Here is a 23172-nt window from a genome sequence, read left to right on the forward strand (position 1 = left end):
CCCTGGCCAGGTGACTCGAGTGCTGGTACAGCATAGCTTAAAACTCAAAAGGCTTCATCCCATGGCTGAGATAGCTCCTGTTACAGGAGCCACACTTGATTTGCCAGGTTTTCCATTCTGGAAGGAGGCCTTTGTTGGAATTGTCTCTGAGGACTTAAAGCCAAGGAAACAACAGCCTATTTATGGCAGAAAGGAAAATAGTGAACTGGAACAAGGTGATTGCAGTTGTCAACAGCAGAAAATTATAGAAGGAGGTAGAAGAGTATACTGAAAAAAATTTTTCTTTGGGAAGCGTACAATTTAAAGAGGCATTTATCTAAAACATGTCATCTCTTTAAGGGTATCAGAACTCAGCATTTTGTTGTGATTTGTTCAGTAAGTTGGAGGGAGGAGTTGTCACATGATTTTGTTTATTTTCTAGGGTTTGTTTTTCTCTTGGAGAAGTTAAGTTTCATTGGTTTTTCAGAGCTTGAGGTCCATATGTACCTTAGTTAAGGCAGAACTATTAACTAGATTCTCTTCTAAGTAATCCACACAGATCTCCAGCAGCCTGAGTCAGAATCTCAGGTTGATTGCTGCTCATCTGGCCCCCTCTGGTGTCTTCCTTTCTACTTTCTCTCTACCCTTACCTTGAGTCTTCTCTCAGCCTAGACCTCCTCTAAAACTCCTTGACTGTTTACTGTTACATCCACGAGGTCACTGTGTTGTTGTTGAACATTTGCTCTGCTTTGTGATGTGTTAGACTTTGGTCTTGTTTTATGATCCACAGTATTGCATTCTCCTTTTTCAAGATATAAATGTTTACTAAATCCACATTCTCCTCCCTGTTGATGTAAGCAAATCTGAGCCTGGCCCCAAAGATAACAGTAGAAAAACAGAGTAATATTAGTGAATTCCTGTAGCTTTCCTTCTTCCAGCTTGCTTCATCTGTGTTCTTTTCCTTTAATTCAGGTACGTGGGCAAAGACTACTCTGCTGCTCAAGAATTAATGGAAGATGAGATGAAGGAGTACTACAGTAAGAATTCTAAGGTCACCCCAGTCCAGACTGTGCAGATTGGCCAACTGCTGGCTGTAAATGCTGAAGAGGATGCTTGGTTACGAGCACAGGTCATTTCAATGGAAGAGGGCAAGATAAAGGCAAGTATTATGAAGACAAACACATTATTTGTCAAATGAAAATATTGCTTCTAATATGGTATCCTCTAACTGTATTTAGCTTCCTCTGGAAGTTAAAAAGATAATATATGTATATGTCAAAAATAATAATTATCCCTGTCAGCTTTTAAGTCAGTGATAGTTACATTATCTTGGAGTTTTAGTTTAAACAAAGAAAAAAATTCTTCTCCATTGGAATACCATAACCCATGATATAATTAATCAGGAAAAAAAACAAACTTGTATTCCTATTCCTCAGGGTTACCTAATGAATACTGATCAGAGCTCTGGGGGCTTCTTATCAAGGTCAGTACTTGGAAATGAGGGAAATCATACAGATTGGAAGAGATGACATTCTCTCCTTTCTTGCACAGCCAACTGAGGGGAACCCCAAATAAGACTTGACCATGCCCCAAGTCTTGCCCTCATGGTCATCTCAGAAAGGTCAGAGGGCTCTCTGACTAGTCTGTTCCATCAGAGGCTCCAGTACTTCCAGACTTGGCCACGTTCATGGTGACCAGCCCCTGCCCTGCTGCCTTTTCCTTCCTTAACCTTAGAAACCCAGAATGAGAACTTGCTCATCAAGGCACAGTTTTGTCTAAACTTTGAAAATCAGGGTTAGCACATCTCAGAACGCGTAGCACTGCAGGGGTGGGCAGTCCAGATGATTAGGACCCCAGTCAGTATGTGGCCCAGTCACTAGTGTCTGTTCAGTGAGAAACCTGAGTGATCTCTGGATGATGGGGAATAACTGTCCTAGATGTTAGCTCAGCCTCAGTCCACTTCCTGACTGTTTCCCTGCCCTTAGGAAGTTCAAAACTTAGCTGCTTGAATGCACAGGGATTGCTTATGAAGAGAAGAACCGTACAAACCCTGATGATATGTTTAGTGTGTTAGGGTTTATAGTAAACACTGCGAAACCTCCACAAGGACATCCCCCAGTCTGAGATCTACAGGGCAAAAATCTCTTGGGCCTCCCTTCCTTCCTTACCTCTGCTTTGGGAATTTAAACTCTGGAGTCAGTTAGACCTGAGTTTGAGTCCCAACTCTGCCACTTCTAGCTGTATGACCTTGGGACTTCTCTGATTCCTTACCTATAAAATCAGACACTATCATCATGCTAGTATCTGCCTGTTATACTTTTCATTCATTGTTTTCCATTGTCTTAGGGAAAGAGACAAGACTGACAAGGCTTGTCCTCAAGAAGCTTTTATGCTAGTAAAAGAAGACAGATAATGAACAAGTATACAGTAAATGAAAAGGCAGGGGAAAGCAGTGAAGGAAATAACCAGGGTGCTGCAATAGAAAATAACTGTGAAGGAAGGGATAGCAGGGAGATGTTATCTGGTTTATTTGTTTCAAAGGTTGTTCCAGTGCCTATGTGGGGCATAGGTTGTAGTGTAGGGCAAAGATCAAAAGTAAGACCAGTTAGTTGGCTGTTGTAGTAACCAGCAGTTGCAACCTGAATTAGGGTGGAAACAGTGAAGACAGAGGTAACAAGACAGACTCAGGATGTGTTTGGAGGTAGAACTGACAGGACACTAATTCATTGGATGTGGAAGAGAAGAAAGGAGAAGGTTCAGGATGGCTGATGAGTTCAAGGCTTGAGCAGCTGGGTGGATGGTCATGCCGTTTATTGAAACTGGGAAGTCAGGGAGAAGAATCAATAATAGGAAAATAAAGAATTTTGTAGGACTATTCATGCATTGGAGAAGGAAATGGCAACCCACTCCAGTGTTCTTGCCTGGAGAATCCCAGGGACGGGGGAGCCTGGTGGGCTGCCGTCTCTGGGGTTGCACAGAATCGGACACGACTGAAGCGACTTAGCAGCAGCAGCAGCATTAGGTTTGAGAATAGCTGTCTGATTTCCTGGATGAGCCTGGAGCTCAGGAAGAAGTCAGGACCGGGGTGGGGGCATCGGCATGTAAGTGCCACTTGAAGCCCTGGGACTGGGTCAGGTCACCTAGAGGAAGAATCACTCATAGAACAGAGAAGAGGACCCAGAACCAGGCTCTGAAACACTTCAGCATTTAGATGGAGGGCATGAGAGGAGCAAAGGAGACTGTGAGAATGGCCAAAGAATGAGGAAAACCAAGACGACCATGTCATGGGAACCAGAACAGGAAAGTGCCTCTTGGAAGACAGAACAGGAAGCAACCGGCTGTGTCATTGCTTCTGAGAGCTGTGGGCTGGTGTTAGGAATAAAAGGGGTAGCTTGGTGTGTTGTACATAGTAAGCTCTTTAAGACAGCAGTAGTTGTGGCAATCCTGGCCTGATCTTGTTCCCATATCCCCGTGAACCAGACAGAGATCAATTTTACCCCTTACTAGGAGAAACACTAGCTACTCAACAAGTCTTGTTTCTCTTGAATTTTGCTATCCCTAACAGCAAGTATCCATCCCCTCCTTGATTTCCACAGATTTTGGTGAACATGAGAAACAGGAACTGGTGGTCACCCCTCAGGTTGGTGCCAGTTTTACCTGGTCCAGACCACATCCCAGAGGTGTCTGCTGGTTATTACTCAGAAGGCACTGTGAGATCTGTGGCCACTTGAGGGAGCCAGAGAGCTGGGAATGCACTGGATCCCAGCGCGAGGCTAGTGAGCCTGCGTGTGCTAATCCCGGGGCTGAAGGGCAGAGGGCTGTGAGAGTCTAGCCGGACATCCATGGGCAAATGTTTTATGAACTACAGCTGACAGGCGAACACATGGTATCGTGATTCCAAAGAATAAAGCAAGAAAAGAAAAGCTTCAGAGTTATAGAAACCCTTTGAAGATTTAGAACAGTATTCTTTTGTCTCTTGCTGCTGGGATTACGTTCTGAATTGCCCGGGAATCATGATTTCACATATTATGTTCTATTCTCAGAACGCGTTGTCTCCATTTTAGGCCTAGGAAGAGCAGAATCCAAGTTGTGGGTGGTGACTACTATTAAAGGAAACAAAAGCTGTGTGGATCCTGAGGTTTTGGGGAAGGAAATGCAGGTGCTAATTTGGGGTTGGAGAAATTGCTGGCTGCAGTGTGGGGACCTGCCAGGGGTTGAGGCCTCAGGGAGCACTGAGTCAAGATGTGAGCTCTAACAGATGATCCTTTTCAACCTGGAATACACAGCCCCACAGCCCCAGTGATCAGGTGGCCAGGGAACAACTTTAGTTTTCTCTCTGTGCTTTTCTTCCTTAGATTCTCTGATGGGGGAGAGTTTTTGTTTTGTATACTTAATACCAGAATCTCAGTACTCAGAAGCTGTGGACTTTATTTTACTGCAGAAAGTAAAACTCTTTGGTATTTCTCTGCCATGCCTTTGCCCTGCTTTGTTTTGTCTTATTTTTGTAATAACTATCATCTGCTTTAATTAGAGAAGCATGCTAAATTTTCAGCACTTACCCTCCTATTCCTAGGTGTCATTCTAAATCAAAGCTTAAGGTCTCTAGATTTTATTTTTCTCCAAAAGGAAAAAGGCTTTGGTTATATAGTCCTTTTCAAATAAAGTTTTATTAATACACTAAACATACTTTCCAGGCGCTCAGTGATCTGTGTTGGTGATGAGAAAGCATCATGCAGGTTTCTGTAAACACAGAACTCTGTCCAGCAGACTTGGGATCTTTTCCTGAGCTGGATGAAAGCCTAACTCAGCTTCCCAGCCCTGAGAAAAAACGGAATTATCTACTTTTACAGTGTAGGATTTCATGTTATCCAGCTGCAACATCATTGCTGTCATAGACAGCGTCTCAGTTCCTGGAAACATAACAGCTGAGAGCAGGCCATCATAAGTGCTGCTTTGAGGGTACAGAATCTGACAAATACCCCAGTGTGTGGCTCCTCTATAAACAAATAATGGAGAGGTGTAAATCAGAAAAGAAGGAGGTGATGTAGGCATTATGATAGTAGGGCAAGAGTGGAGCAGCCAGGGATGGCAGATCAGATATGTGTGCTGCTGACAAGCTAACAGAAGGCATCGGAGCTCCGCAGTCTTCCCTCTGCTCCCTGTTGGTAAAGGAGTAAACTGAAGCCAATTAAATGCATCGTGAGTTTTTTTTTTAAGAAGTAAGGATAAAGAATTTTATTTGAACCTAAACATTGTTTCTGTTATCATTAGGTATGCTACGTTGACTATGGTTTTAGTGAAAATGTTGAAAAGAGCAAAGCATACAGATTGAACCCGAAGTTCTGTTCACTCTCATTCCAAGCTACAAAGTGTAAGCTCGCAGGTAAAAAGAAACTTTTTTAAAAGAGCTCTCCACTTTGGTGTGTATTATCATTGTACCTTGGGGTAGTTAAGTCCTAAAGCATACTAAGTATTTCCAGGTGTTAAATGTGTTATTTCTTGAAAGGTATAAGTAAATTCATGTTTAATGTTCTCTCTATAGGATATGATCATTATAAAAATGTTATAATGTTTTTATATATTTTTGTTACATTATACATAACATATGGGCTTCCCTCATAGCTCAGTTGGTAAAGAATCTGCCTGCAATGAAGGAGACCTGGGTTCAATTCCTGGGTTGGGAAGATCCCCTGGAGAAGGAAGTGGCAACCCACTCCAGTATTCTTGCCCAGAGAATCCCATGGACAGAGGAGCCTAGCAGGCTATAGTCCATGGGGTCGCAAAGAGTTGGACACGACTTAGCGACTAAACCACCATTCAAACCACCACCATACATAACATATAGCATATTTAGTGTTATTATTTGGAAATCTACTGGACATCTGAAAGGGTTAGGTGGTTGTTGCCCTAACTGCCCTAGCAGCAGCTACTCGAGGCCCTGTATCGTGGGATTTGGTCAGTTTAAATTGTGTCATTCAACCTATTGTGAAGTGACTCCCAGCCTTCCTACTGAGATAGACTCTGTTCAGTTCAGTTCAGTTCAGTCACTCAGTTGTGTCTGACTCTTTGCGACCCCATGAATCACAGCATGCCAGGCCTCCCTGTCCATCACCAACTCCCGGAGTTCACTCAGACTCACATCCATCGAATCAATGATGCCATCCAGCCATCTCATCCTCTGTCGTCCCCTTCTCCTCCTGCCCCCAATCCCTCCCAGTATCAGAGTCTTTTCCAATGAGTGAACTCTTTGCATGAGGTGGCCAAAGTACTGGAGTTTAAGCTTTAGCATCATTCCTTCCAAAGAACACCCAGGACTGATCTCCTTCAGAATGGACTGGTTGGATCTCCTTGCTGTCCAAGGGACTCTGAAGAGTGGAAAAGGTCAGTTTTCATTCCAATCCCAAAGAAAGGCAATGCCAAAGAATGCTCAAACTACCGCACAATTGCACTCATCTCACACGCTGGTAAAGTAATGCTCAAAATTCTCCAAGCCAGGCTTCAGCAATACGTGAACTGTGAACTTCTGGATGTTCAAGCTGGTTTTAGAAAAGGCAGAGGAACCAGAGATCAAATTGCCAACATCTGCTGGATCATGGAAAAAGTAAGAGAGTTCCAGAAAAACATCTATTTCTGCTTTATTGACTATGCCAAAGCCTTTGACTGTGTGGATCACAATAAACTGGAAAATTCTTCAAGAGATGGGCATACCAGACCACCTGATCTGCCTCTTGAGAAACCTATGTGCAGGTCAGGAAGCAAGAGTTAGAACTGGACATGGAACAACAGACTGGTTCCAAATAGGAAAAGGAGTACGGCAAGGCTGTATATTGCCACCCTGCTTACTTAACATATATGCAGAGTACATCATGAGAAACGCTGGGCTGGAAGAAGCACAAGCTGGAATCAAGATTGCCAGGAGAAATATCAATAACCTCAGATATGCAGATAGATTCTGTAGGTACTGCTTATTACCATGGAGCACCCTCTCATGCACTCAAGCACGAGCCTGGCTGTAGGTCACGGTCAGTCTCTGGCACTGTCAAGTATTACTGCTCTTTTTTTTTCCTCCTCGAGGAGGCATAGAGAAATGCATGTGTGTGAGGATAATGTGTTGGGATGGCCTAAAAGTATGAGAGACAAATGTTAATGTTGTGGAAAGGCATGGAAATATGTGTGCATCATGCAGGAGAGCTGGAGTTAGATTCAGAAAATGATCTAAATTGTTTTCATGAAAATTAGACCTGTGAAGAAATACCTCCTCCCAGCAGGGCTAAGTCTCTGTGTCAGAGGAGCAAGATTCGGCTCTGTTTGTGAGATATATCCTGAGTAACTATAAAATCTTGTGACAAACCTGTGGAAGTTGGTTTTGAAAAGAACATACCAGGAGTACAGGTAAAGATTTGGGATGCTGAAATGAAAGGTTTAATAGAAGCTTAGTGATGGAGAAGGCAGTGTCACCCCACTCCAGTACTCTTGCCTGGAAAATCCTATGGACAGAGGAGCCTGGTAGCCTGCAGTCCATGGGGTCGTTAGGAGTCAGACACGACTGAGCGACTTCACTTTCACTTTTCACTTTCATGCATTGGAGAAGGAAATGGCAACCCACTCCAGTGTTCTTTCCTGGAGAATCCCAGGGACGGGGGAGCCTGGTGGGCTGCCATCTCTGGGGTCGCACAGAGTCGGACACGACTGAAGCGACTTAGCAGCAGCAGCAGCAGCTATGAAAACAGGATAAGAACAAGAGAAAGGTATGTCATAAGGAATCTGTGAACTTTTGCTTATGGATTTAAAGGGGGAAAACATAGACATTGCAGTACCATTGGGGAAGTGATGCCCTAGTTTAATTAGATTAATAGATTAACTTTGAGTGGGCATATATATGATCTATGAAATTACAATTTTCTAAGAATAAAGAATAATTAGACTATGATAAAATTCAACTAATACCCATATTACATTAAACAATATTTAATCTTTCTTTCATAAATCAGTAAGTCCTTTGGTATTCTCAGTGCCATCATGGTGTACTTGAAAAGAAAGGGAGGGGGGAGGCTATCTAAATTTTCAATAAATGCATGTTTGTGAAAGAAATAATTGTGTATACTTACTTAGAAACTGAAAAAAAAAAACACCAAGGTTATACTTTTAGGAAGAATGTTACAAATCCATGACTATAAGACATAATTGGTTGCTAATTTTTTATATGCATTAGTCTCTTTGTTTTAAATATGTGCTTGTATATAAAGTGAAGGCTATTTCTCCTAATGTAGAAATTCAGATTGATCATCAACTTCTCTTCTTGCTGTTAGATTGCCTGCAGCTAGTGTAATCATTCAAAAAGACTTTCACATTATAATGAATATTTTTAAACCTAAGGCTGGATACTACAAAGAAGTTTGTAAAACAAAGCTTCCCTATAAAGTTTAAGAATTTTGTAGTAGATTCATAATTGTAATAAGTAGCCAGAATGAATATAATCAGTGTTTCTTAAAATGTTTCTTCTAATTAAATAGAAATTTAAATATTCAATATTTTTCAGGGTTGGAAGTTCTAAGTGATGATCCTGACTTAGTGAAAGTGGTGGAATCTTTAACTTGTGGGAAGATCTTTGCAGTGGAAATACTTGAAAAAACGGACATTCCACTGGTTGTTCTGTATGATACCTCAGGAGAAGATGACATCAACATCAATGCTACCTGCTTAAAGGCCATATGTGACAAGTCACTAGAGGTTCACCTTCAGGTACCGCCATGACCCCTGTTGTCTGTTCACACATATCACAGGAAAGAAATTCACCAGAATAGAATGCAGTAAATTTTAGGCTAACATTAGATAGAGACAGAATACATAGTATTGAGAAAAAAAGATAGAGGGGAGTTAAAAGTAGGGGGAAATGCCAAACCATAAATAGTAATTATTAAGAATTGGATTTTTATTTTATTTTCAAGTTCCTACAAAGAGCATTAAGAATTGGATTTTTATTTTATTTCTGAGTTCCTACAAAGAGCATATATTAATTTTATATGAAATTATTTTGCAAATATAAGGGAAGATAATTCAAAAGAAGGGAAAATTAGATCAGTGAAGATGTTAATTGAATTGCTAGCTTTTACATTTTTAAAATGTGAAGAACATAGATGTCTGTAGGAAAGGACACCTTTAAATAAATTATGGAGCAGCCACTCTAAAGAATAGGATTAGGTGTTAAAAATGATTATTTTAGAAACTTCATAACAACATTGGGAAAGTATTGTTTTAATAATTATCAATAGAACAACAGTGAATTGCCTTCATACTTCATATTATGATTTGACTAAAAGTGGCTAAAATTAAACCTTTTCTGTTTTTTAAAGTTACTGAAATTCACGTGGGCCATTGGCAAGGATTAGAAAGTAGACTAATAATGGGATTGATCTTTTGAGAGTTGTTTATTTTCATTTCTGTTAATATTGCAAAAATATTTATATAATAATTCTTTTTCTGAATTAATGGGACTAAGATCTTGGCATCCAGTCCCTTCCATGGCAAATAGATGGGGAAAAAGTGAAAACAGTGACAGACATTATTTTCTTGAGCTCCAAAATCACTGCAAATGGCAGCCGCAGCCACAAAATTAAAAGACGCTTGCTCCATGGAAGAAAAGCCGTGACAAAGCTAGTGTTAGTTGCTCAGTCATGTCTGACTCTTTGCGACCTCAAGGACTGTAGCCTGCCATGCTCCTCTGTCCATGGGATTCTCCAGGCAAGAATACTGGAGTGGGTTGCCATTCCCTTCTCCAGGGGATCTTCCTGACCCAGAGATTGAACCTGGGTCTCCCTCATTGCAACTAGATACTTTACTGTCTGAGCCACTAGGGTAGTCTCAAATCTAGACAGTGTGTTGAAAAACAGACATCACTTTGCTGACAAAGCTCTGTATAGTCAAAGCTGTGGTATTTTCCAGTAATCATGTACAGATGTGAGAGTTGGACCATAAAGAAGGCTGAAAGTGAAAATCGCTCAGTCGTGTCTGACTCTTTGCAACCCCATGGACTATACAGTCAATGGAATTCTCTAGGCCAGAATACTGGAGAGGGTAGCCTTTCCCTTCTCCAGGGGATCTTCCCAACTTAGGGATCAAACCCAGGTCTCCCACACTGCAGGCAGATTGTTTACCAGCTGAGCCACAGGGGAAGCCCAAAGAAGGCTGAGTGCCAAAGAATTGATGCTTTTGAATTGTGGTGCCAGAGAAGACTCTCAAGAATCCATTGGACAGTAAGGAGTTCAGACCAATCAATCATAAAGGAAATCAACTCTGAATAGTCACTGGAAGGACTGATGCTGAAACTCCAATACTTTGGCCACCTGCTGCAAAGAGCTGACTCATTGGAAAAGACCCTGATGCTGGGAAAGATTGTGGGCAGGAGAAGGGGATTACAGGGGATGAGATAGTTGGATGGCATCATTAACTCAGTGGACATGAGTTTGAGCAAACTCCAGGAGATGGTGAAGGACAGGGAAGCTTAGCATGCTGCAGTGCATGGGGTCACAAAGAGTCAGATACAACTTAGTAGCTGAACAACAACAAAATTAATGGGGGGAAGATAAACCAGAGTTAAAGATATTCTTAGCCTATTAGGGGAAAGTGGTAATAATATATGCAAAATGTCTACTCTGTGCCTGATACAACTGAGAGCAGATACTCCTTTTGAAAGAGAGATAGCCAAACTAGTTTTTCACATTTGCATTATGAATTTCATTCTATCCTATTTGTCCTGCTTGCTTCAAAAATTGTAAAATGCAGAGACTTTCAGTGAACTACCCCTTTGGTAGGTAAGAGCTGCACTCTGTTCTCAAGCATGCTTGGTGTGTCCTTTGTTCCAGGTTGATGCCATGTACACTAATGTCAGAGTGACTAACATTTGCTCCGACGGCACACTCTACTGCCAGGTGCCTTGTAAGGGTCTGAACAAGCTCAACGACCTTCTGCATAAGATAGAGGAATACTTCCACTGTAAGGTATGGCTGAGCAGCATCTATTTCCAAGATGAGTCCTAGCATTGCAATCAAGAGGAGTCACTAAATTGTATTCTTGTAGTAAGCTTTGAACAGTTTAAGGTAGAATCTCTAAAATAGAGGGTAAGATCGCCAGACTTCAGAATTTGAAACAGAACCCCTCCCTGGTTTCTGCAGGGTAGAATGAGGATAATAAGACTGAGTATCCACAGGGCCTGGCTCATAGAAAGTGCTCAGTGACGGGTCGAGGTGCAGTTGAGGAGCCTGCAGTGCAGCTGCCTGTGACTGTCGTCTTGTGCAGCTGGCTCCTCTGCCTGAACAAAGGCAGAACCATGGAATTTACAAGGAGAATAAAACTTACAAGGAATCATTCCCCAAGCTCTTTATGGTCCCTGAGAGAACCTGTACCCTGGTAAATGTGGTTCTATAGTTATACTTATTAATAATCTCTTACCGCCTGTAATGCAGAAGACTTGGGTTCGATCCCTGGGTTGGGAAGATCCCCTGGAGAAGGGAAAGGCTACCCACTCCAGTATTCTGGCCTAGAGAATTCCGTGGACTGTGTAGTCCATGGGGTCGCAAAGAGTCGGACATGCCTGAGCCACTTTCACTTTCACTCTTAGTTTGCCCTTTAATTCTAGTATCATTTTTTCTGAATCAAGATCTATAGAGGTTTTAAGTTCCTAAAGGGATTTCCTTACCTCCATTAGGACATTGTAGTCGTAATCCACAATATGCTGTGGTTTCCAAATGACTAAACTCCTGTGCCCCTTCAACTCTGACCCCCTTACCCTGGAAGTGAACGCTTCTCTCTAACCTACAGAGCACCCAAGGGCCTCACAGCACTTTTACGCAGCATTGTTTCAGCTGTTTGGACGTTTGTTTGCTTTACTAGAGTGTAGGCTTCCTGAGGGCAGAGACTGAACCTCCCCAGGTTCTGGTAAGTACCTAATTCATTTAGGTACTGTAGTACGTTACCTACTGTCTTACATAAAATCAGTATTCCAAAATATTTGCTGAATTGGAATAAACTTGTGTTCAGACTACAGCCTAGAATCAAGACATTAGATCTGTAACTTTACCTCTTTCTCCATTGCAGATGTCTTAGAGGTATCTCAGGAGCATTACTTAAGTTTGATTTGCTAATCTATCCTGGAGAAATCTGAGACCCCAGAGGGTGGACTGTAGTTACTCATTTACATGCGTGTGCTTATTATCTATAGTGATGAAAAGCACCCTTGATAGTTCTTAGTGCCCTGGGAACTCAAGTGGAGGGAGACATTGCCTTTGGGGAGAGTAGAAACATTTACCTTGAAGGAAAGAACCAATGGCAGGTCCCCAGCTTCAAGCTACAGAGAGGAGGAGGATGAAGATACTGAACTGGCACTGATATCCACATTTGTGTTGATAACATTTCTTTTGTTTTGGAATTAAATCTTTTCTTTGAATCTGAATGTTAACAGAAGAGAAGAGGAGGCCTAATGGACAGCTAACCTAACCACCTCCCTCTCATCCAGGCTGTTCTTTTTATCAGATTCATCCTCCTCCTTTGTGTTTAACTGATGGTGCCAGAGCCTGGATGAATCATCCTGACCTCCATGCTATCATTTTTAGACGTGTTAACAGGGCTGATTTATGATCCATGTGCAAGGAAGGAGAGTAGAAACATTCACTCTAAAGGAAAGAGTAGACGGCTGCAACCAACAAGCACAGGATGAAAAAGGCTGGAGCCCTACAAGCCAGTACACATGCTGTGTCCGCTGCAGTGCAGGCCTCACTGGAAGTCTGACCGTGGACAGGGAGGCAGTCGACCTGCACCACAGCAGTGGTGTGGCAACGTTGCTGTGAGTAATAAGTGTGTCATGTGTTTGTGTTTTGCAGCACATGACTTCTGAGTACTTCGTTTCATTACCCTTCTGTGGGAAAGTCTGCCTCTTCCACTGCAAAGGAAAATGGCTACGAGTAGAGGTAAAATTAGACACTTGACTGTTTTTTGAATTTAAGATGAACTATTTCAGATGTACAAACAAGATTTTTTTGTTGTTGTTTAAAAAAAAATCACCAGTTTAAGAAATGAAACATAACTATTACAGTTGACCCTGCCTATCGGCAGCCCTTGTTTTTACTTCCTCCCCTGGGCATACCAGCTGAATGTGGTATTTCTCATTCCTCTTCACTGCTTTATACTTTTACTATATTTGTGTCTATACAAACACACTTTTACTATCTGTGTATTTCAAAATAGAAATAATCAAAATACAGAAATGAATAGTATGTATAATGTTGTTCAGTTGCCCAGTCATATCGGACTCCTTGTAAACCCATGGACTGCAGCATGCCAGCCTCCCTATCCCTCACTATCTCCCAAGTTTGCCCAAGTTCATGTCCATTGCATCAGTGATGCCATCCAGCCATCTCATCCTCTGACGCCCTCATACTTACAGTAAGACTTACAGTAAAAACATAAATACTTAAAGTAATACTTATAGTAAAAACGTGAATAAAGTATAACTGAATGAATGTTTTAAAAATTTATATAAATTGTAAAATGTATTTTATGAAAAACAAAAGAAATGCAAAAAAGCAAAATGGCTGTCTGAGGAGGCCTTACAAATAGCTGTGAAAAGAAGTGAAAAGCAAAGGAGAAAAGGAAGACAGACCCATTTGAATGCAGAGTTCCAAAGAATAGCAAGGAGGAATAAGAAAGCCTTCCTCGGTGATCAATGCAAAGAAATAGAGGAAAACAATAGAATGGGAAAGACTAGAGATCTCTTCAAGAAAATTAGATATACCAAGGAAACATTTCATGCAAAGATGGGCTCGATAAAGAACAGAAATGGTATGGACCTAACAGAAGCAGAGGATATTAAGAGGTGACAAGAATACACAGAAGAAGTGTACAAAAAAGACCTTCATGACCCAGATAATCACAATGGTGTGATCACTCACCTAGAGCCAGACATCCTGGAATGTGAAGTCAAGTGGGCCTTAGGAAGCATCACTATGAACAAAGCTAGTGGAGGTGATGGAATTCCAGCTGAGCTATTTCAAATCCTGGAAGATGATGCTGTGAAAGTGCTCCACTCAATATGCCAGCAAATATGGAAAACGCAGCAGTGGCCACAGGATTGGAAAAGGTCAGTTTTCATTCCAGTCCCAAAGAAAGGCAATGCCAAAGAATGCTCAAACTACCGCACAATTGCACTCATCTCACACGCTAGTAAAGTAATGCTCAAAATTCTCCAAGCCAGGCTTCAGCAATACGTGAACTGTGAACTTCTGGATGTTCAAGCTGGTTTTAGAAAAGGCAGAGGAACCAGAGATCAAATTGCCAACATCTGCTGGATCATGGAAAAAGCAAGAGAGTTCCAGAAAAACATCTATTTCTGCTTTATTGACTATGCCAAAGCCTTTGACTGTGTGGATCACAATAAACTGGAAAATTCTTCAAGAGATGGGCATACCAGACCACCTGACCTGCCTCTTGAGAAACCTGTATGCAGGTCAGGAAGCAACAGTTAGAACTGGACACGAAACTACAGACTGGTTCCAAATAGGAAAAGGAGTACGTCAAGGCTGTATACTGTCACCCTGCTTATTTAACTTATATGCAGAGTACATCATGAGAAACGCTGGGCTGGAAGAAGCACAAGCTGGAATCAAGATTGCCGGGAGAAAAATCAGTAACCTCAGATATGCAGATGACATCACCCTTATGGCAGAAAGTTGAAGAGGAACTAAAAAGCCTCTTGATGAAAGTGAAAGAGGAGAGTGAAAAAGTTGGCTTAAAGCTCAACATTCAGAAAACTAAGATCATGGCATCCGATCCCATCACTTCATGGCAAATAGATGGGGAAACAGTGGAAATAGTGTCAGATTTTATTTTGGGGGGGCTCCAAAATCACTGCAGATAATAATTGCATGCATGAAATTAAAAGATGCTTACTCCTTGGAAGGAAAGTTATGACCAAACTAGATAGCATATTAAAAAGCAGAGACACTACTTTGCCAACAAAGGTCCGTCTAGTCAAGGCTGTGGTTTTTCCAGTGGTCATGTATGGATGTGAGAGTTGGACTGTGAAGAAAGCTGAGCCCCGAAGAATTGATGCTTTTGACCTGTGGTGTTGGAGAAGACTCTTGAGAGTCCCTTGGACTGCAAGGAGATCCAACCAGTCCATTTTAAAGGAGATCAGTCCTGGGTGTTCATTGGAAGGACCGAGGCTAAAGCTGAAACTCCAATACTTTGGCCACCTCATGCGAAGAGTTGACTCATTGGAAAAGACTCTGATGCTGGGAGAGATTGGGGGCAGGAGGAGAAGGGGACGACAGAGGATGAGATGGCTGAATGGGATCACCGACTCAATGGACATGAGTTTGAGTAAACTCCGGGAGTTGGTGATGGACAGGGAGGCCTAGCGTGCTGCGATTCATGGGGTCTCAAAGAGTCGGACACGACTGAGCAACTGAACTGAACTGAACTGATAATCAGGTTATACACCTTTTTGGCAAATACTTTCTCATTGCATGCTCAAATACTTTAGATAAATATCTAGTATTATTTTTATTGCTATCAAATTGTGATTATCTACCTTTAGGGTAGCAGAGGTATTCATTCTCTTAATGATGCATAGAAAGTTAGGGAAAGAAAGATGATTAATGAAAAGCAGATCCTGTGTTTAAGTGATGTATTTGCTCTTGACATTTTAACTTGTTTAATTTTAGCACATACATATTCTGAACATATTCCATACATCCAGCCAACTTTATTCAATGCAGAGGCCATTGCTCTCCATTTCCCTGTAGAAGTGATCAGCCTTCACTCTGCACCATCTTCCAGTCAATCTTCAGTACTGACACTTGACTTCTGCCCACACTCCATCAGAGAGCCTGTTCTTGTAAAAGCATCTTTATTATGCAGTCAAATTAGTATCTTCCAGGTCTTGTCTTTCCAAACCTCTTTGCATCAAATAGTGGTGAAACTTGAAATTCTCTTCTCACTAAAGTACCATATTATCAAATGCTAATCTTCCTTGTGATAGTCTAATGATTCTTTCTCTTATTTTTCACCCAAAACCTCCCTCCATCCCCACTTCTGAAATGTCAGTGTCAGTGTCCCCAAGTCCTGTCTTGGCTATCAGTCTTCTTGGCCTCTTTATCCTTCTGGGTAATCCTGTCTCATAGTTTCAGGTACCATTTCAGCCCTAATGACTTCCAAATTAATTTTCCAGCCCCTGGTGAACTGTAGATTTAAGCAAAAAGCCAGCCTAATTGTTCATTTCACAAACTTTAAGTTCTGTGTGTCTGAAACCAAAATACTTTCTCCCCATCCTTACCTTTCTCCCATGTCTCTGTTTTAGTGACACCTCCCTTTGTGCAGCCATTCAGGCTGTTTCTTAAGAGTTATCTTTGAATCCTACATCTTCCTCAGCCCTGCAATGTAACTTATCACCAAATGCTGCTGATTTTACATCTTTGTCAATTCTTGCCCAGATCACTGCAGTACCACACCAACTGTTTCCTCTGCCTTCACCGTTGTCTTCCTCAAGTCAAGCTCTGTACCGCTAAGAGTGAGCAACCCAAAATGCAAATAGTAACACATCCAGCTTATGATGAGATTTACTGTTTCCACAGCACTACTTGTTTGGTAAACTGATCTCATTTAATGTTTGCAAAACCCTATTATCCCTGTTTGTACTGATGAGGAAAGTAACTCAGCTAGTAAGTAGGGTAATTGACATGTAACTGTCTGAGCCACCAGGGAAGCCCAAAACAAAATCTATCAGATCCCAAAGCCCTGATTAGCAATTTTATGAAGTTGACCACCTCATTCTTCTACTTAAGGCTTGACATTGGCTTCTTATCTACAGGGTAAAGTCTCAGTTCTTAAAGACATGTCTGGCTCTGCTGACCTTCCCTTTGCCTGTCTCCCAGCCTCACCTCTTGCCTTGGCTGGCCTCTCACATGATGCTCTAATGTAACCACAATGCTTGTAGTCACCACATGTGAGAAATATGTGTGTGCCTTTGCCCATCCTCTCCCCTCTATTTGAAATGTCGACATTAGCCTCTAACTAGACTCCTACCAATCAATCTGGTTTACTCCCATTCATCATTTAAGGTCCAGCTCTGAAAGGACATAAATTTGTGAAATTTACAAAACTTCGGTTTGTGAAAAAGGAAATACACGTGACTAATAAATATGATTATTTCTTTAAGTGACAAAAATTTACACAACTTAAATCATCCAAAGTGATTTGTTAGATAAGTCACAATGGATAGACTTAGGTAAAATTACATAGAAAACAAATGACATGAAATATTTTTATGAGACATTGTGTGGAAAGCAGTGAACTATGAAATAGTATCTGCAAACATGTTGTAATTTTTGTGAATCATAGATAAAAGACTAGACAGATAACTGTAACCTATAGTAGATGAAGAGTGATTTTGATATCATTCTTTTTAAGTATCTAAATGTTCTGTAGTGTAGGCATTTTACTGAAATAAGAAAAGTAAATTTTGGGGAAAAAAGTACCAATTCTAGGCTTTCCTTCCTCCTGAAAGCTAGCTCTAACACCTACCTCCTGCTGGGTCAGTTAACCACACTGTGTGTTCTCATAATACCCCACGCATATCTTCATTATCACCCTTACTACAGTATAGTATGGCATGTATTTGTCTCCTCTCTCACAGCACTAGGAGCTCTTTGAGAAGGGGTGGTATATCTCTGTAGCCCAGTTAGGCCTGGATACGGCAAGCATCCATACCAATCAATGTATATATTCGGTATGTGTGCATGAATAAATGAATAGATTTTAAAATATTGTTCCATGGGACTGTTTGTGTTTATCATGTCTTAAGAGGTTTAGAAATTTATGCTATTAATCAGGCATTACCTGGGGCAGTAGAAAAAGGCTTCACTTTTGGTGAATATGACTTCAAGCTGAGAGTGACCCATTTCTTGACAGTCATCGTATTGAAAGCACCACCACCACGCTTAGGTATCGGTTAGTGCAGTTGTAGATGTGAAATCTTAGTCCAGATAACCACCCCAGTGGGGTTGTATTTGGCCAATGTAAATATTTAACGGGCTTTTCTGATGGTGAAGAGAAAGCCTTTCAGCAGGTAAAGAATCCACCTGCAATGCAAGAGACACAGCAGACACAGATTCAATCCCTGGTTCAGGAAGATCCCCTGGAGGTGGGCATGACAACCTACTCCAGTATTCTTGTCTAGAGAATCCCATGGACTGAGGAGCCTGGCAGGCTCCAGTCCCAAGAATCATAAAGAGTTGGACAGCTGAGCAACTAAGCACAAACACACACAAATATTTAACAATGGCAAATACCACAGTGGTATTTTAGGGGCATATTAGGGAAAACTGGACTTCTCTGGTGGCTCAGACAGTAAAGTGTCTGCCTACAATACGGGAGACCTGGGTTCAATCCCTGGATCCGGAAGATCTCCTGGAGAAGGAAATGGCAACCCCACTCCAGTATTCTTGCCTGGAAAATCCCATGGATGGACAAGCCTGGTAGGCTACAGTCCATGGGGTCACAAAGAATCGGACACCACTGAGTGACTTCACTTTAGGGGAAACTGGGCATTTAAAGATACATCCAGAATCTTATATTGTAATGTTGCCATTTGACCACAGGTAGGTAATTATTCAGTATTCTTGGGCTTCCCTGGTGTCTCAGATGGTAAAGAATCCGCCTGCAATGAGGGAGACCTGGGTTTGATCCCTGAGTTAGGAAGATCCCCTGGAGGAGGGCATGGCAACCCACTCTAGTATTCTTGGGCTTCCCTGGTAGCTCAGCTGGTAAAGAACCCATCTGCAATGCAGGAGACCTCGGTTCAATTCCTGGGTGGGGAAGATCCCCTGAAGAAAGGATAGGCTACCCACTGCAGTATTCTGGGACTTCCCTAGTGGCTAGATGGTAAAGAATCCACCTGCAATGTGGGAGACCTGACTTTCTTAGTTCCAATTTTTAGTTAGGCCAAATGATACAAATTATCATTGCGCTTTCTGACTAGGCAACAAAATAGCAAAATATGTTTTAAATATATATAGTATTTACTTACTACAAGTGAAATTCTGTCTCTGAATTCTATTAATTTCCTGATTACTGAGACACAATAGTTTTTCTCTCCCTCATGTGCTAATATTTTGGAGAACTGCATCTTACACTCAACAACATATAATGATATACCAAATTGTTTTATAATCAGTAGTGTCCTAGAGTTGCAAACATAGTAATTATTACTTTATTTATGAATTAACAGCAAGATGTCAATTCTACTGTAAAAGAATATCTATTTGGGAAACAAGTACATTTTAAAATAAGAGAAAATTTAACCAGCATATAGTCTTTGTTGTTTTTTATAATGCATTTTAGAGTTGTATGGAATGAAATTGAACAGAACTATTTTGGCCTGTGGGATATGCTAATAAATCAGCCAACACTTGTTTCTTCACAGATCACAAATGTGCACAGCAGCCGGGCCCTTGACGTTCAGTTCCTGGACGCTGGCACTGTGACGTCTGTGAAAGTGTCCGAGCTCAGGGAAATCCCCCCACGATTTCTCCAAGAAATGATCTCAGTGCCACCTCAGGTACTGTATGTCCAGCCTGGGAGACTAACTGGAGGGGATTTGAACGCATTCATAATCACATTGTGAGATGCTCTCTCAGGTTTTGATAATGATTGAGCTTACAGCAAAACTGGAAATGATCCAAATGTGGAGTGGCTGACTGGGTTTCAGATGTAAAATTTTGCTTAAACAGGAAGGGCAGTCAGACTTAGAGAATGTTGTTTGATAAATGTTTTTTCAAGCATGTTGAGTCATCAGGCTATATTGTCCAGTTAGAGATTCTATTTTAATAATTAGATGACTGCGCTGGCTTCTACACAGTTTCAGGATATTATATGTCGATATTTACTTCCAGAGTTCTCAGTTAAGTAACCTGTCTTGGATATGTTTATATTTAATCTTTTCCGCATAGATATCGGGGGCTTGCCTGATAGCTCAGTTGATAAAGAATCCACCTGCACTGCAGGAGACCCTGGTTCGATTCCTGGGTTGGGAAGATCCACTGGAGAAGGGATAGGCTACTCACTCCAGTATTCTTGGGCTTCCCTTGTGGCTCTGCTGGGAAAGAATCCGCCTGCAATGCAGGAGACCTGGGTTTTATCACTGGGTTGGGAAGATTCCCTGGAGAAGTATTCTGGCCTGGAGAATTCCATGGACTGTATAGTCCACAGGGTCACAAAGAGTCGGACATTACTGAGCAACCTTCACTTCACTTCCATAGGTTTCAGTGAAAAGATTAACCGTAGTCTATCATTCCTCTCTTGATAGAAATCCAGATGATAAGAAGTTTGAACACCTCTGGCCTTGTACCCCTTGTTAGAACACCCATCCAGGGCCAGCCTTACCTAGAAATGGTTCCCGGCACTGGAGGGGAAGGGGGATCTGTCCTACTGCTTCTGAGTGTCTGAAGGTTATGCATAGTGTACCTTCTTGGTAAAAGCCACTATAATTTGTTCTATTAACCTTACTGGATTTGTTATTTGATAATTGTGAAGTTGGGAGAACCCTTATAACCAGCTAGGCCAAGCCTCTGGCTAACAGCATCTCCCTAAGAGGTTGAGAGTAGCAAACAGATGGCCTTTGGCCAAGGCTGACCCATGAATATTGGATCTTAACTGTTGGCTCGTATAGTGTTTTAAAATGTGAATTAGTCGTTTGCTTCTATCTTCTGAAACTAGAAAATGTGACTCTACTGAGCACTCCCTTTTATAGGACAGCACTCTAAGGGAGCTTGGGAGTGCCATTCTCTGTAGGGGAGGGTGTGAGCTCTCCAGTGCCCAGGGCCCAGCCAGCCTGCCTCACTCCCCCATGCCCACCAGGTAGCATCTGCTCTCAGTGACCTTCTCACGCAGAAAGGAACCCCATCCAAGGGGCACAGTGGGAGACTGGGGGCCCTCAAGGGTGAAGAGAGGTGTGACAGTGAGGGTGGGGCTCAGAGAGGAAAGGAGGAATGTAAGAATCCTGGAAGTATTCTTCACAAAATTGCCTCCATCAATTCAAAGGCTCCCATGAGACTGGAGGGAGTCCCTGGGGTTATCTTTTCCTCCCTGAGGTAGACATTTTCCAGAAGCTTGTGCAGTGATGGTGGGAGGTAGAAAGCATCAGGGAAAATGAGGCTTTTAGGTATCGATGGGTTTCAGTTTTTCTTAGCCTTCTTAATTCTCGTAACAACCTCCTTCAAAAGTGAAAGTGGCTCAGTCGTGTCTGACTCTTTGTGACCCTATGGGTCCGTGGAATTCTCCAGGCCAGAATACTGGAGTGGGTAGCTTTTCCCTTCTCCAGGGGAATCGTCCCAACCCAGGGATAGAACCTAGGTCTCCCACATTGCAGGTGGATTCTTTACCAGCTGAGCCACAAGGGAAGCCCTCTTTCAAAAAAGTGAGCACAAGTGCCTGGGGTACTCTAGAAATGCTTCATTCAGCAGGAAATCTCCACAAAGAGTTCTACAGTGAGTCAGGTTTCCTCCAAATGACACTTCATTTTTTTTTTTTTAAGTTGGACTTAGAGGGAAGACTTCAATATAAGTCCTAATCTTGTCTTCATGACTTTGTGACCTTACTTACACAGGTTAGTATGTCTGAGTCTGTTTCACCATCTGTAAAATCAGATGGCAGCACTAGCCTGCCAGTATTGTAGTATTGTATTGTAGGGTGAGAAGTCCGTACCATGCCTTTATAACCCTGGCTCATAGGAATAAAGATCACGGTAGTAATATAAATAGGAACACGGACGCTCCAGCCCGAGAGCTGTGATTGTCACTATTAGCTGTTGCTTGCTTTCTATCTTGGAAACATTTGACTTGTATGAAAATAATATTGACGTAACTCTTAAGTACCTATTTTAAGATGGTGTACCCTCTTTTCCATTGTGTTTTATTTTCAGGCTATCAAGTGCTGTTTAGCAGATCTTCCACAATCTATTGGCATGTGGACCCCTGATGCTGTGCTTTGGCTAAGAGATTCTGTTTTGAATTGCTCAGACTGTAGCATTAAGGTTAGTTATCGTAATGGTCTTGATAAACGGGAGCTTGTCAGCCAAAAGGACTCATTTGGTTTTTGTGAAAGAATTTTATCTTTCTGTAAACTGATGCTTTCACATCTGACACACTTTTGTAGTTAGGAGATTGATTACATGTGTAGCTATGAGACATTTCATGGTTTAATTTTTATTTAAGAATTTATCCTGTATCTGCAGTATTATGTTTAAATCTTTTATATAATTTTTTGATTATTAATAAAGTAGCAGATAGTTTTCAGCTCTTAATTTGCGCCATGATAAGGAATTAAGTACCCAACAAAGGACCACATATCTCTCTCTTTTTTTTCCTTTAAGATATATTTATTTGTGTTTTTTTTTTTGGCCGTGTTGGGGCTCCGTGCTGCACGAGCTTTCTGAAGTTGAGGAGAGCAGGGCTGTAGTGCTGGCCCAGTAGTTGGGGCACGTGAGCTTAGTTGCTCCACAGCATGTGGGATCTCCCAGACCAGGCATCGAACTGATGTCCCTTGCATTACAAGGTGGGTTCTTAATCGGACCACCAGGGAAGCCCTGGACCATATATTTCTTGATAAATGTTTCTAAAGGCATTTAAGTAAGTCCTGTATGTCTTTTTTTTTCCTAAAGTAAAATGAATTATAAACAAATTTTGCTTATAATCTTGGTTTTTTGTCTCTTTTCCTAAAACTTACATAAACTACTTTCTTTCTTTCACTAATGTGTTTCTTTTTCACACTCTTCAATCTGTATATCAAAAACACTGCTCATATTTCCAAGAATAGAAATGTAACATTAAAAAAAAGAAATGTAAGATAGTATTTCTCTATTTTAACTAATGTAAATAGTGTTATAATTTTATATAAGCACGTAACAGTTAACAGTGAAATGTCCTTGAGAAATCTCTTCATGAAGATCTCTCAGTTATTCTAGCCCACACTGATTTTCCTGTCTTCGTTCTCCCCTAGGGCTTATCATGTACAGTCACACAGTTATGTACCATTTTGTATTCTTCAGTTGCCACACAAATATTGTTTTCTCAGCTAAATTTTCAGCTCCTAAAGCCAGGGTATTGGTCAATAAAAACATTTTTAGAGGTTGATGGTTGAAATAGT

At 41.5% G+C, this 23172-nt stretch overlaps 1 protein-coding gene across 2 annotated transcripts in view; it reads left to right on the forward strand.

Moving 5' to 3' along the window:
• The window catches only part of TDRD7 (tudor domain containing 7), a 100544-nt gene that overhangs the window by 68440 nt on the left and 8932 nt on the right, over positions 1 to 23172 (forward strand). For both annotated transcript variants that reach the window (XM_055578588.1, XM_055578589.1), the window contains 7 exons: positions 952 to 1138; positions 5251 to 5362; positions 8519 to 8721; positions 10842 to 10976; positions 12855 to 12941; positions 19454 to 19588; positions 21950 to 22060. In XM_055578588.1, coding sequence (XP_055434563.1) covers positions 952 to 1138; positions 5251 to 5362; positions 8519 to 8721; positions 10842 to 10976; positions 12855 to 12941; positions 19454 to 19588; positions 21950 to 22060 — 970 coding nt within the window. The remainder of the gene's footprint in view (positions 1 to 951; positions 1139 to 5250; positions 5363 to 8518; positions 8722 to 10841; positions 10977 to 12854; positions 12942 to 19453; positions 19589 to 21949; positions 22061 to 23172) is intronic.

This window comes from Bubalus kerabau, chromosome 4 (genome assembly GCF_029407905.1).
Source record: "Bubalus kerabau isolate K-KA32 ecotype Philippines breed swamp buffalo chromosome 4, PCC_UOA_SB_1v2, whole genome shotgun sequence".
Lineage (NCBI taxonomy): Eukaryota > Metazoa > Chordata > Mammalia > Artiodactyla > Bovidae > Bubalus > Bubalus kerabau.